Below are 12,824 nucleotides of genomic sequence, written 5' to 3'. Positions count from 1 at the left end.
GATGTTCTGGCAAACCAAATGGCTTACAGCCCTGTGGAGCAACTGACTCATCTAGAACATTGTAGTTCCACCACTCGGCTTGTGCGGCCAAATCTGCAGAACTCCCAAGACTAATGGGGATGCACTTGTGTAAAACTCTTTTTCAGATGTATTATTCTGTCCCCAAATGACTACAAAATGACTACATGAAGTCACCAAAGTATTGCCATAATAGGGTTTATATCCTGGGATGAACTAGAGGGAAACCACTCCAAATTTACTAGCTGTCAGAAATACTGTCATGATCCATGATGTCGGCTGTGATTCAAGTAGCTCCAGATGACTGAGTCTGTTTTGGATATCCCCTGCTAAAGTCAAGGAACTCATTTTATTTGAGGGGGCGGAGGGCATTCTGGCATTGTTCATATTTCATAGAAAACTAAGCATACAAGAAAGTAGACCGTCTAGAGTGCATAGAATGTAGATTATAATCCATGGTTATAGAAAGAATAGAAATGTCCATGACTTACAGGATGGCCCTCCCTTCCGTCTAGACCAGGGATGCCAGCTGCTCCAACCTCTCCCTATTGATGAAAATAATGCATTACATTTACATTTAAGTCATTTAGCAGACGCTCTTATCCAGAGCGATTTACAGAATATCATTAACACAGACATCATGCTTGATGATTCAGTGAACCGGCTACAGGTACAGTTCAAAGAGATAGCAGCACCCACCATGAATTTGCTAATTGGATACTGTTGAATCTATCTTTGTTAGATTAAAGTTAACAGCAGAGGCGGCAGGTAGCCCAGCAGTTAACAGTGTTGGGCCAGTAACCGAAAGATCGCCAGTTTGAAAAATCTGCCGATGTGCCCCTGAGCAAGGCACTTAGCTGTAAGTCACTCTGGATAAGAGTGTCTGTCAAATTAGTTGTTAAATAAGGTGTATGTACAGTGTCAGCTCTACATGTGACCCAGCTTGTCAAGCCATGATGAGGTTAAATAAGGTACAGTGTCTGTACAGTATCAGCTCTACATGTGACCCAGCTTGTCAAGCCATGATGTGTTAAATAAGGTGTCTGTACAGTATCAGCTCTACATGTGACCCAGTTTGTCAACCCGGGCGGCAGCGTAGCCTAGTGGTTAGAGTGTTAGACTTGTAACCAAAAGGTTGCAAGTTCAAATCCCTGAGCTGACAAGGTACAAATCTGTCATTCTGCCCCTGAACCAGGCTATTAACCCACTAGGCCATCATTGAAAATAAGAATTTGTTCTTAACTGACTTGCCTAGTAAAATAAAGGTTAAAAAAAAGCCATAATAAGGTGTCTGTACAGTATCAGCTCTACATGTACAGTAACCCAGCTTGTCAAGCCATTATTTTCAACCAACTGGCATTCTAAAAACATCCAATGAGACACTACTTGTTCTATTTTCCACAGTGTAGAAGGGAAGAAACCAACTGTGAACATTTTTGGAAGGTTCTACATGTGGAAGAAAAAAATCATATAAATCCAGAAGTTATAACGCAGACACAACCACCTAGATGGTGATGAACTGCCATTAAGATAATGGAAACCATGTGTCAGAAAAGCCTGAGCTGAGTAAGAACACAAGGAAACAATGGTGCTAACCCCCTTATAGATCACAATGTGTTCTAACAGCAATAATATATTTCCACTGTTGGGGAACTGCCAGACAATAGCAGCGTAACCCTTTGGTGGTTCAGTTCAGACCGACTACGTCAAGTCAACCTTATGGTCAATTTTGTCAAACCTCAATCCCATCCATCAGTGAGTTAACTTTCCTTTGTTTAGTCACATTGAAAACCAACCTTTTGACCGATTTGTCCTGGGACTCCGTTCTTTCCATCGCTTCCAGGTAAACCCTGAGTTGAAGAATGGGAGAAAGAGATATTTTTTCAAACTTAAAGCCATGTCAGTTCCTGGTTTGAGACCAGAGTATCTACATTGTACATACGGGTACTCCTGGATGTCCGGCTGGCCCAGCGAATCCCCTGGCTCCTTTTTCTCCCTGAAATCGTTAAATTGATATATAGTATTTAGTATTTTAATAGGATCCCCTTTAGCTGCTGCCAAGGCAGCCGCTACTCTTCCTGGGGTCCATACGGGAACCAAACAACACATCACACCAAAACGGTCTACATCATCAATAAAACAATACATCACACAATACCTTGTGTACTATACAAATTCACCCTTATCCATCATTACAAATGTACAATATTACAACAATATAATACTGCAGTATATTGGCCAGAGGTCAATATACTGTATAAATTTGTCAATATGTTTGTCATCTTGAAAGCATAAGCAAGTGGCCAGTTAACTACTACCTAACCTTTGTTGTTTACTTAGCAATTAATGTACATAACCGTGTGGTTAACAGTATTGAGATATTCTTACAACGAGGCCATCTTTGCCGGCCAGTCCTGATCCCCCTGAAAGACCCACAGAGCCCTGGGAAAGAAATGAAAGAAATGAAAGATTCATTTAATAACGCCCCTTGCCCACCGTTCCCTGAAAACATTTGATTAAGATGAACAGTGAAATGCTTACTTACGAGCCCTTCCAATCAACAAAAAAGTAATAACACATAATAGTAACAACAGTAACAATAAATCATGTACAGAGTCAATGTCTATGTTCCTTATAACCTACAAATGTTTCATGTTCTTTTTCATTTCCTTTGGCTCGCTCTCATAGCATACAAGGTGTATTGTTTTATTAGATGTGGGGTTCATGCCATTCAGTTCACCAGCTGTTTATGTCCATTTAAGACGGATCTATTAGGATATAGTTCCGAGAGTTTATTGCTATGGATTACCAATAGCTTCCTTTTCTGTTCATAATTTGACCAAAATAATTCATCAATGCAACATATGTCATCTTCCCAGGATGTAAGACATTTAGGGAGATGGATTACTGATTATAAACAGATTAATTGAATAACCTGGCTGATAATGTGCATGCAAAGAGTTGATATTATATAGAGATGTATACATTTGATAACCTTATTCAGTGAAACCAGTGTTATGGTGTACCTTTTCACCTGCTTGACCCAATGGCCCAGGTAATCCCGGAACCCCTCTTTCACCCTGAAAAGACAAGAGATTTATACATAAAATGTGTGTCTGATAAAAGTGATTGTAGATTATTAGAAGTAGCTTTGATCAGTTGGTTGGAATACAAGCATTGGTTATAATGCATGAAAGTGGGTCTCCTACAGTGTCATAAAATAAATAATGCCGAATCGATAAAAAGTCATACTAATGCTTTGTTTTGACCTTCCTACCGAATCACCAGGCCGTCCTTGTTCTCCCTTGTTGCCATCAACCCCGCGTCGCCCCTGAAAGAGAGAACAGAAAGAGTAGCTCCATTGATTTTACATCAAAAACACTACTCTGATCAAAACATAATTTGTTTTAAAATTCAGCTGATACCTCTGTCCCAGTTGGACCCTGTGGTCCAGGAATCCCTCGGTTACCAGGCACACCCTTCAATTTAAAAAGAGGAGAGATGAGAATTCATGAGATATTTACCCTTTTTATTAATGTTGCTCATAGATAAAACACATGAATCAGCTGTGTTCAATTAAATTAGTCTCACTTAATGTGGCAATCAGCAGTTACACATTAACAAGGCGTGCTCCCAGCCTGTGTTTCGCAAAAAAATTGAGGGATGGGGCTGGAGAAACGTAACCACGCTCAAATTCGTAGACAGAGCTATGGATGCAAGGACTGACCATCCATTATATCAAAATTACGGGTAACAATTTACTTTGACAACACAGCTATAAAGCATTCTTTAAGCATTTCATGAACGTGTTACAACAGGCCCTAAATGCATTATTAATTAAAGGTTAATGAAATATATCCATAGCATATCTACAGAGCATATCTATAGCGTCTTCCTAGTCTGGTGTGGATCACTTGGTAGAGCACAGCACTTACAGCACCAGGGTTGTGGGTTCAACTCCCATAGGGGACCAGTATGAAAATCTATGTACTTAGTACTGTAAGTCTCTTTGGATATGAGAGATTTCTAAATGTAAAAAACTGTAAATGCTATGCAAGAGCTCATGTTTAGGTATCTTTGTAGATGTGTCATATGGTGTGCTTTATCCTTCATAGTTACATTTTCATTGACCTAGGCATGCTCTCACAAATGATTTACCTTAATTGATGACATGTGTGTGCTGTAACTTTCTGTACTTAATTAACCACCCTCCTCCTGTGATTGGAGCATCCTTTAAACTACTGACTCTCTTTCATTGTGGTCCACACGCTCTGCCTCCTTTATAACCTGTGGTGCACCTGTGTTTGAGGTCAAGCGTGGTGAAGAAAAGAAATTGCAAATTGTTGGTCCAAAATACAAAGGTTTGAGCTGCGTAGGTGTGGTTGAAGCTAGCTCATAGTGGCGTTCGTCCTAAAAATTGTTTTCCCTGAGTTCAGGGTTGTCATCTATCGTTAGTTGTTTTGTAGTTGTTGGTCCAAGTGCCACACCCCGTGCTCCCCCATGCTCGTGGTGATGGTGGCTTCGCCAGGTAGATTTATTGTGATTCAATAATTGACAACGTCATTTATTTGCTCTTGTGGACAGTAATGTGGTTGTAGTCCTGTGCATTAGTATTGTCTAAGTAGTGTGCAAGCCACCATCTCGTTATCTGTTGACTGATGATCATTGTGATACTGGCTTGGAGAAAGAAGATTGTAATAAAATATATATTTTTAATGGTGTTGTCTGCTCAATTGCATTGCTTCACAGATCTTCATTATAAAGGGTTTTAAACACGGTTTCTCATGATTGTTCAATGAACCATACACAATTAATGAACATGCACCTGTGTAGTTAAGACACTAACAGCTTACAAACGGTAGGCAATTAAGTTCAAAGTTATTCAAACGTAGGGCACTAAAGAGGTCTTTCTACTGACTCTGACAAACACCAAAAGAAAGAGGCCCAGGGGTCCCTGATCATCTGCGTGAATGTGCCTTAGGCATGCTGCAAGGAAGCATGAGGACTGCAGATGTGGCCAGGGCAATAAATTGCAATGTCCGTACTGTGAGACGCCTAAGACAGCACTACAGGGAGACAGGACGGACAGCTGATTGTCCTCGTAGTGGCAGACCACGTGTAACAACACCTGCACAGGATTGGTACATCCGAACATCACACCTGCAGGATGGCAACAACAACAGCCCAAGTTACACCAGAAATGCACAATCCCTCCATCAGTGCTCAGAATGTCCGCAATAGGCTGAGAGAGGCTGGACTGAGGGCTGTTGTAAGGCAGGTCCTCACCAGACATCACCGGCAACAACTTTGCCTATGGGCACAAACCCACCAGACAGGACTGGCAAAAAGTGCTCTTCACGGAAAAGTCCCGGTTTTGTTTCACCAGGGGTGATGGTCGGATTCGCGTTTATCTTGAAAGAATGAGCGTTACAACGAGTCCTGTACTCTGGAGTGGGATCCATTTGGAGGTGGCGCGTCCGTCATGGTCTGGGGCGGTGTGTAACACTCATTCCTTCACGAAGGAGAGTTACACACAGCATCACCGGACTGAGCTTGTTGACACTGCAGGCAATCTCAATGCTGTTCATTACAGGGAAGACATCCTACTCCCTCATGTGATACCCTTCCTGCAGTCTCATCCTGACATGACCCTCCAGCATGACAATGCCACCAGCCATACTGCTCATTCTGTGCGTGATTTCCTGCAAGACAGGAATGGTAGTGATCTGCCATGGCCAGCGAAGAGCCCGGATCTCAATCCCATTGAGCGCGTCTGGGTCCTTTTAGATCAGAGGGTGATGGCTCGGGCCATTCCCCCCAGAAATGTCCGGGAACTTGCAGGTGCCTTGGTGGAAGAGTGGGGTAACATCTCACAGCAAGAACTGGCAAATCTGGTGCAGTCCATAAGGAGGAGATGAGCTGCAGTACTTAATGCAGCTGGTGGCCACACCAGATACTGACTGTTACTTTTGATTTTGACGCTCCCTTTGTTCAGGGACACATTATTCGATTTCTGTTAGTCACATGTCTGTGGAACTTGTTCAGTTTATGTCTCAGTTGTTGAATCTTATTATGTTCATACAAATATTTACACGTTAAGTTTGCTGAAAATAAATGTTGTTGAAGGTGAGAGGACGTTTCTTTTTTTGCTGAGTTCATATGGCAGAGTTTACTTTATTTACATACGTATTCAGACCCTTTGCTATGAGACTCGAAATTGAGTTGAGGCGCATCCTGTTCCCATTGATCATCCTTAAGATTTTTCTTCAACTTGATTGGAGTCCACCTGTGATAAATTAAATTGATTGGACATGATTTGGAAAGGCACACGCCAGTCTATATAAGGTCCCAAAGTTGACAGTGCTTGTCAGACCAAAAACCAAGCTATGAGATAGAAGGAATTGTACATAGAGCTCAGAGACAGGATTGTGTCTATGCACAGATCTGGGAAAGGGTAACAAAAAATGTCTGCTGCATTTAAGGTCCCCAAGAACACAGTTGCCTCCATCATTCTTAATTGGAAGAAGTTTGGAACCACCAAAACTTTTCATGGAGCTGGCCGCCTGGCCAAACTGAGCAATCGGTGGAGAAGGGCCTTGCTCAAGGAGGTGACTAAGAACCTGATGGTCACTCTGACAGAGATCCAGAGTTCCTCTGCGGAGATGGGAGAACGTTCCAGAAAGAAAACCATCTCTGCAGCACTCACCAATCAGGCCTTTATGGTAGAGTTGCCAGACGGAAGCCACTCCTCAGTAAAAAGGCACATGAAAGCCTTTCTTGGAGTTTGCCAAAAGGCACTCACAGACCATGAAAAACAATATTCTCTGGTCTGATGAAACCAAGATTGAACCCTTTGGACTGAGTGACAAGCGTCAGATCTGGAGGAAACCAGGTAGCATTCATCACCTGGCCAATACCATCCCTACGGTTAAGCATGGTGGTGGCAGTATTATGCTGTGAGAATGTTTTTCAGTGGCCGGGACTGGGAGACTAGTCAGGATTGAGGAAAAGGTGAACGAAGAGATCCTTAATGAAAACCTGCACCAGAGCGCTGGTGCAGGTTTTATGCTGCTGGGGGGCTAGGGTCAGTCTGTTATATCTGGAGTATTTCTCCTGTCTTCCTGTGTGAATTTAAGTATGCCCCCTCTAATTCTCTCTCTTCATCTCTTTCTTTCTCTTTCTTTCGGAGGACCTGAGCACTAGGACCATGCCTCAGGACTACCTGGCCTTATGACTCCTTGCTTTCCCCAGTCCACCTGATCATGCTGATGCTCCAGTTTCAACTGTTCTGCTTGTGGCTATGGAACCCTGACCTGTTCACTGGAAGTGCTACCTTGTGCCGGACATGCTATATTGGACTCTCTCTCTACCGCACCTTCTGTCTCTGACTCTGAATGATTGACTATGTGATAGGTGAGAATTGTCTGTTAATTGAATGATAAGAATATTCCGCCCTGAAACATATAATTGTATGGAATTGATTAGAATGTATGAAATCATAATCAATTAATGTGTAGTCCTAGTCAGAAATAGGGTAAAACAATATGCCTTTATGGTATTTTAAAACACAGACTGTCTGAGCTTGGTGCTGACCTGACTAGAGATTTGTGAGAGAACGGGGAGTACGTCTCAAGGACAAGGTCACTATCTCTGTTGGCTGGGAAGTGAGACAGACGGTGTGCGCGAAGCAGGACATGTGTGTGCGTATGTTTGTGTGTACGTGTGTGCGAATGTTTGTGTGTACGTGTGTGCGAATGTTTGTGTGTATGTGTGTGCGTATGTTTGTGTGTATGTGTGGGCGTATGTTTGTGTGTATGTGTGGGCGTATGTTTGTGTGTATGTGTGGGCGTATGTTTGTGTGTATGTGTGGGCGTGAGAAGTCAGTATAAAATGAATTGATTTGTATTCTTGACTTCAGAACGTTCCCGTGAATAAACATTTAACTTTGGTAGGCTGGGCCTCTGTCTGTTTCCTGTTCTATCAGTATCAGACTACGGGTAACTTCATTGGTAAATGACCAGGAGTATAGAATTCTCCTGACACTATGAAAAGCAAACTGACATTTACTCTTGAGGTGCTGACCTGCTGCACCCTCTACTACCACTGTGATTATTATTATCTGACCCTGCTGGTCATCTATGAACGTTTGAACATCTTGGCAATGTTCATTTTTAATCTCCACCCGGCACAGCCAGAAGAGAACTGAACACCCCTCAGAGCCTGGTCCTTCTCTAGGTTTCGTCCTAGGTTCCGGCCTCTCTAGGGAGTTTTTCCTAGCCACCGTACTTCTACGCTGCGCAAAGTACTGGGTAAAGGGCATGAATACTTACGTAAATGTGATATTTGAGTGTTCATTTATTTTTTAATGCAGAACAACGGATTCTGCTTTGTCATTATGGGGTATTGTGTGTCGATTGATGAGGGGGGAAAACTATTTAATCCATTTTAGAATAAGGCTGTAACGTAACAAAATGTGTAAAATGTCAAGGGGTCTGAATACTTTCCGAAGGCACTGTATTTCATTAACCTTTAATGTGGTTGCGAACTGTTATAACATGTTCCTGAAAAGCTTATATATGTGTAATGAATACTTTATGGCTATATAGTGTTGGGTTCGGGATTTCTTGACTTGTGAAATCTACTTATTCATGTCACTGAGGGAGAGAGTGGAATGTATCATGTTTACATTGTGTCAGGATGTGTTATCGTTAGCCTTCAGGGATCCTAGTCACCATGACAGAAGTGATTTTGGTAGGATTGAGCACTTTGGGGCAGAGGTCAGGTCAGATGAAGTGAGGAAGAACAGATATCACTAAGGTTCTGTCTTGCACCAGGGATGCATTGGCTGTTCAGATGTGTAGGAGGAGACTCAGCCTGGGAGAAAGAGTTCAATATCAGTGCTTGTGTGAATATGTTTTTTGTCTAATGCAGTTGTATTGACCCAATGGGTGAATAAACTTGGTGTAAGGTTTCATAGTGTCCGACGAGTTCTTACTCTGATAATTAGAACATAACACTGGTCAAATTATAGTTTTAACCAATTTGTAAGTCGCTCTGGATAAGAGCGTCTGCTAAATGACTTAAATGTAATGTAAATGTAACCTATACAGGCTATACAGTGTTTGTTTACAAACATTGGTGTAAAACAAGCTAATATTTTGGGTTCTGATGGGGTACGACAGTTGAACTAAGCTCATGAGGCATTTATAAGTTATATTCTTCAAGAATCAATGTGTACATATCATTCCTTTCTATGTCCAAAAATGGCTGTAGATACTGCAATTGCCCCTTCAAAATGTTAAAACAACTTTCAAAACCTTCATACATACACACTTTATAAGCCTTCATTAGCCCGTTGTAAGGCCTATATAGATGCTTCAGAAGTCATTCATAATCAAATGCCATATGAAGTGTGCCAAAGGGGTTTTGATAGATTTGACAAAACAGATGTAAGGACCTTTTATATCACTCTTTTTGTAGTATGACTGCATTTACATTACATTTAAGTCATTTAGCAGACGCTCTTATCCAGAGCGACTTACAAATTGGTGCATTCACCTTATGACATCCAGTGGGACAGTCACTTAACAATAGTGCATCTAAAACTTAGGGGGGTGGGGTGAGAGGGATTACTTAACCTATCCTAGGTATTCCTTAAAGAGGTGGGGTTTCAGGTGTCTCCGGAAGGTGGTGATTGACTCCGCTGTCCTGGCGTCGTGAGGGAGTTTGTTCCACCATTGGGGGGCCAGGGCAGCGAACAGTTTTGACTGGGCTGAGCGGGAGCTGTACTTCCTCAGTGGTAGGGAGGCGAGCAGGCCAGAGGTGGATGAACGCAGTGCCCTTGTTTGGGTGTAGGGCCTGATCAGAGCCTGGAGGTACTGAGGTGCCGTTCCCCTCACAGCTCCGTAGGCAAGCACCATGGTCTTGTAGCGGATGCGAGCTTCAACTGGAAGCCAGTGGAGAGAACGGAGGAGCGGGGTGACGTGAGAGAACTTGGGAAGGTTGAACACCAGACGGGCTGCGGCGTTCTGGATGAGTTGAAGGGGTTTAATGGCACAGGCAGGGAGCCCAGCCAACAGCGAGTTGCAGTAATCCAGACGGGAGATGACAAGTGCCTGGATTAGGACCTGCGCCGCTTCCTGTGTGAGGCAGGGTCGTACTCTGCGGATGTTGTAGAGCATGAACCTACAGGAACGGGCCACCGCCTTGATGTTAGTTGAGAACGACAGGGTGTTGTCCAGGATCACGCCAAGGTTCTTGGCGCTCTGGGAGGAGGACACAATGGAGTTGTCGACCGTGATGGCGAGATCATGGAACGGGCAGTCCTTCCCCGGGAGGAAGAGCAGCTCCGTCTTGCCGAGGTTCAGCTTGAGGTGGTGATCCGTCATCCACACTGATATGTCTGCCAGACATGCAGAGATGCGATTCGCCACCTGGTCATCAGAAGGGGGAAAGGAGAAGATTAATTGTGTGTCGTCTGCATAGCAATGATAAGAGAGACCATGTGAGGTTATGACAGAGCCAAGTGACTTGGTGTATAGCGAGAATAGGAGAGGGCCAAGAACAGAGCCCTGGGGGACACCAGTGGTGAGCGCGTGGTGAGGAGACAGATTCTCGCCACGCCACCTGGTAGGAGCGACCTGTCAGGTAGGACGCAATCCAAGCGTGAGCCGCGCCGGAGATGCCCAACTCGGAGAGGGTGGAGAGGAGGATCTGATGGTTCACAGTATCGAAGGCAGCCGATAGATCTAGAAGGATGAGAGCAGAGGAGAGAGAGTTAGCTTTAGCAGTGCGGAGCGCCTCCGTGATACAGAGGAGAGCAGTCTCAGTTGAATGACTAGTCTTGAAACCTGACTGATTTGGATCAAGAAGGTCATTCAGAGAGAGATAGCGGGAGAGCTGGCCAAGGACGGCACGTTCAAGAGTTTTGGAGAGAAAAGGAAAGAAGGGATACTGGTCTGTAATTGTTGACATCGGAGGGATCGAGTGTAGGTTTTTTCAGAAGGGGTGCAACTCTCGCTCTCTTGAAGACGGAAGGGACGTAGCCAACGGTCAGGGATGAGTTGATAAGCGAGGTGAGGTAAGGGAGAAGGTCTCCGGAAATGGTCTGGAGAAGAGAGGAGGGGATAGGGTCAAGCGGGCAGGTTGTTGGGCGGCCGGCCGTCACAAGACGCGAGATTTCATCTGGAGAGAGAGGGGAGAAAGAGGTCAGAGCACAGGGTAGGGCAGTGTGAGCAGAACCAGCGGTGTCGTTTGACTTAGCAAACGAGGATCGGATGTCGTCGACCTTCTTTTCAAAATGGTTGACGAAGTCATCTGCAGAGAGGGAGGAGGGGGGAGGGGGCGGAGGATTCAGGAGGGAGGAGAAGGTGGCAAAGAGCTTCCTAGGGTTAGAGGCAGATGCTTGGAATTTAGCGTGGTAGAAAGTGGCTTTAGCAGCAGAGACAGAGGAGGAAAATGTAGAGAGGAGGGAGTGAAAGGATGCCAGGTCCGCAGGGAGGCGAGTTTTCCTCCATTTCCGCTCGGCTGCCCGGAGCCCTGTTCTGTGAGCTCGCAATGAGTCATCGAGCCACGGAGCGGGAGGGAGGACCGAGCCGGCCTGGAGGATAGGGGACATAGAGAGTCAAGGGATGCAGAGAGGGAGGAGAGGAGGGTTGAGGAGGCAGAATCAGGAGATAGGTGGGAGAAGGTTTGAGCGGAGGGAAGAGATGATAGGATGGAAGAGGAGAGAGTAGCGGGGAGAGAGAGCGAAGGTTGGGACGGCGCGATACCATCCGAGTAGGGGCAGTGTGGGAGGTGTTGGATGAGAGCGAGAGGGAAAAGGATACAAGGCAGTGGTCGGAGACTTGGAGGGGAGTTGCAGTGAGGTTAGTGGAAGAACAGCATCTAGTAAAGATGAGGTCGAGCGTATTGCCTGCCTTGTGAGTAGGGGGAAGGTGAGAGGGTGAGGTCAAAAGAGGAGAGGAGTGGAAAGAAGGAGGCAGAGAGGAAAGAGTCAAAGGTAGACGTGGGGAGGTTAAAGTCGCCCAGAACTGTGAGAGGTGAGCCGTCCTCAGGAAAGGAGCTTATCAAGGCATCAAGCTCATTGATGAACTCTCCGAGGGAACCTGGAGGGCGATAAATGATAAGGATGTTAAGCTTGAAAGGGCTAGTAACTGTGACAGCATGGAATTCAAAGGAGGCGATAGACAGATGGGTAAGGGGAGAAAGAGAGAATGACCACTTGGGAGAGATGAGGATCCCGGTGCCACCACCCCGCTGACCAGATGCTCTCGGGGTGTGCGAGAACACGTGGGCGGACGAAGAGAGAGCAGTAGGAGTAGCAGTGTTGTCTGTGGTGATCCATGTTTCCGTCAGTGCCAAGAAGTCGAGGGACTGGAGGGAGGCATAGGCTGAGATGAACTCTGCCTTGTTGACCGCAGATTGGCAGTTCCAGAGGCTACCGGAGACCTGGAACTCCACGTGGGTCGTGCGCGCTGGGACCACCAGAGTAGGGTGGCCGCGGCCACGCGGTGAGGAGCGTTTGTATGGTCTGTGCAGAGAGGAGAGAACAGGGATAAACAGACACATAGTTGACAGGCTACAGAAGAGGCTACGCTAATGCAAAGGAGATTGGAATGACAAGTGGACTACACGTCTCGAATGTTCAGAAAGTTAAGCTACGTAGCAAGAATCTTATTGACTAAAATGATTAAAATGATACAGTACTGCTGAAGTAGGCCAGCTGGCAGTGGGTGCGTTGTTGACACTACACTAATCAAGTCATTCCGTTGAGTGTAATAGTTTCTGCAGTGTTGCTATTCGGG

At 45.0% G+C, this 12,824-nt stretch overlaps 1 protein-coding gene across 4 annotated transcripts in view; it reads right to left on the bottom strand.

The window, feature by feature from the left end:
* The window catches only part of col21a1 (collagen, type XXI, alpha 1), a 48,260-nt gene that overhangs the window by 13,713 nt on the left and 21,723 nt on the right, over positions 1-12,824 (bottom strand). For all 4 annotated transcript variants that reach the window (XM_046357470.1, XM_046357469.1, XM_046357466.1 and 1 more), the window contains 7 exons: positions 3,444-3,497; positions 3,296-3,349; positions 3,045-3,098; positions 2,407-2,460; positions 1,961-2,014; positions 1,815-1,868; positions 510-563 (listed from right to left, as the gene is read on the bottom strand). In XM_046357470.1, coding sequence (XP_046213426.1) covers positions 510-563; positions 1,815-1,868; positions 1,961-2,014; positions 2,407-2,460; positions 3,045-3,098; positions 3,296-3,349; positions 3,444-3,497 — 378 coding nt within the window. The remainder of the gene's footprint in view (positions 1-509; positions 564-1,814; positions 1,869-1,960; positions 2,015-2,406; positions 2,461-3,044; positions 3,099-3,295; positions 3,350-3,443; positions 3,498-12,824) is intronic.

Source organism: Oncorhynchus gorbuscha, linkage group LG07 (genome assembly GCF_021184085.1).
Source record: "Oncorhynchus gorbuscha isolate QuinsamMale2020 ecotype Even-year linkage group LG07, OgorEven_v1.0, whole genome shotgun sequence".
Classification (NCBI taxonomy): domain Eukaryota; kingdom Metazoa; phylum Chordata; class Actinopteri; order Salmoniformes; family Salmonidae; genus Oncorhynchus; species Oncorhynchus gorbuscha.
This window is presented reverse-complemented; position numbering and strand designations above follow the sequence as displayed.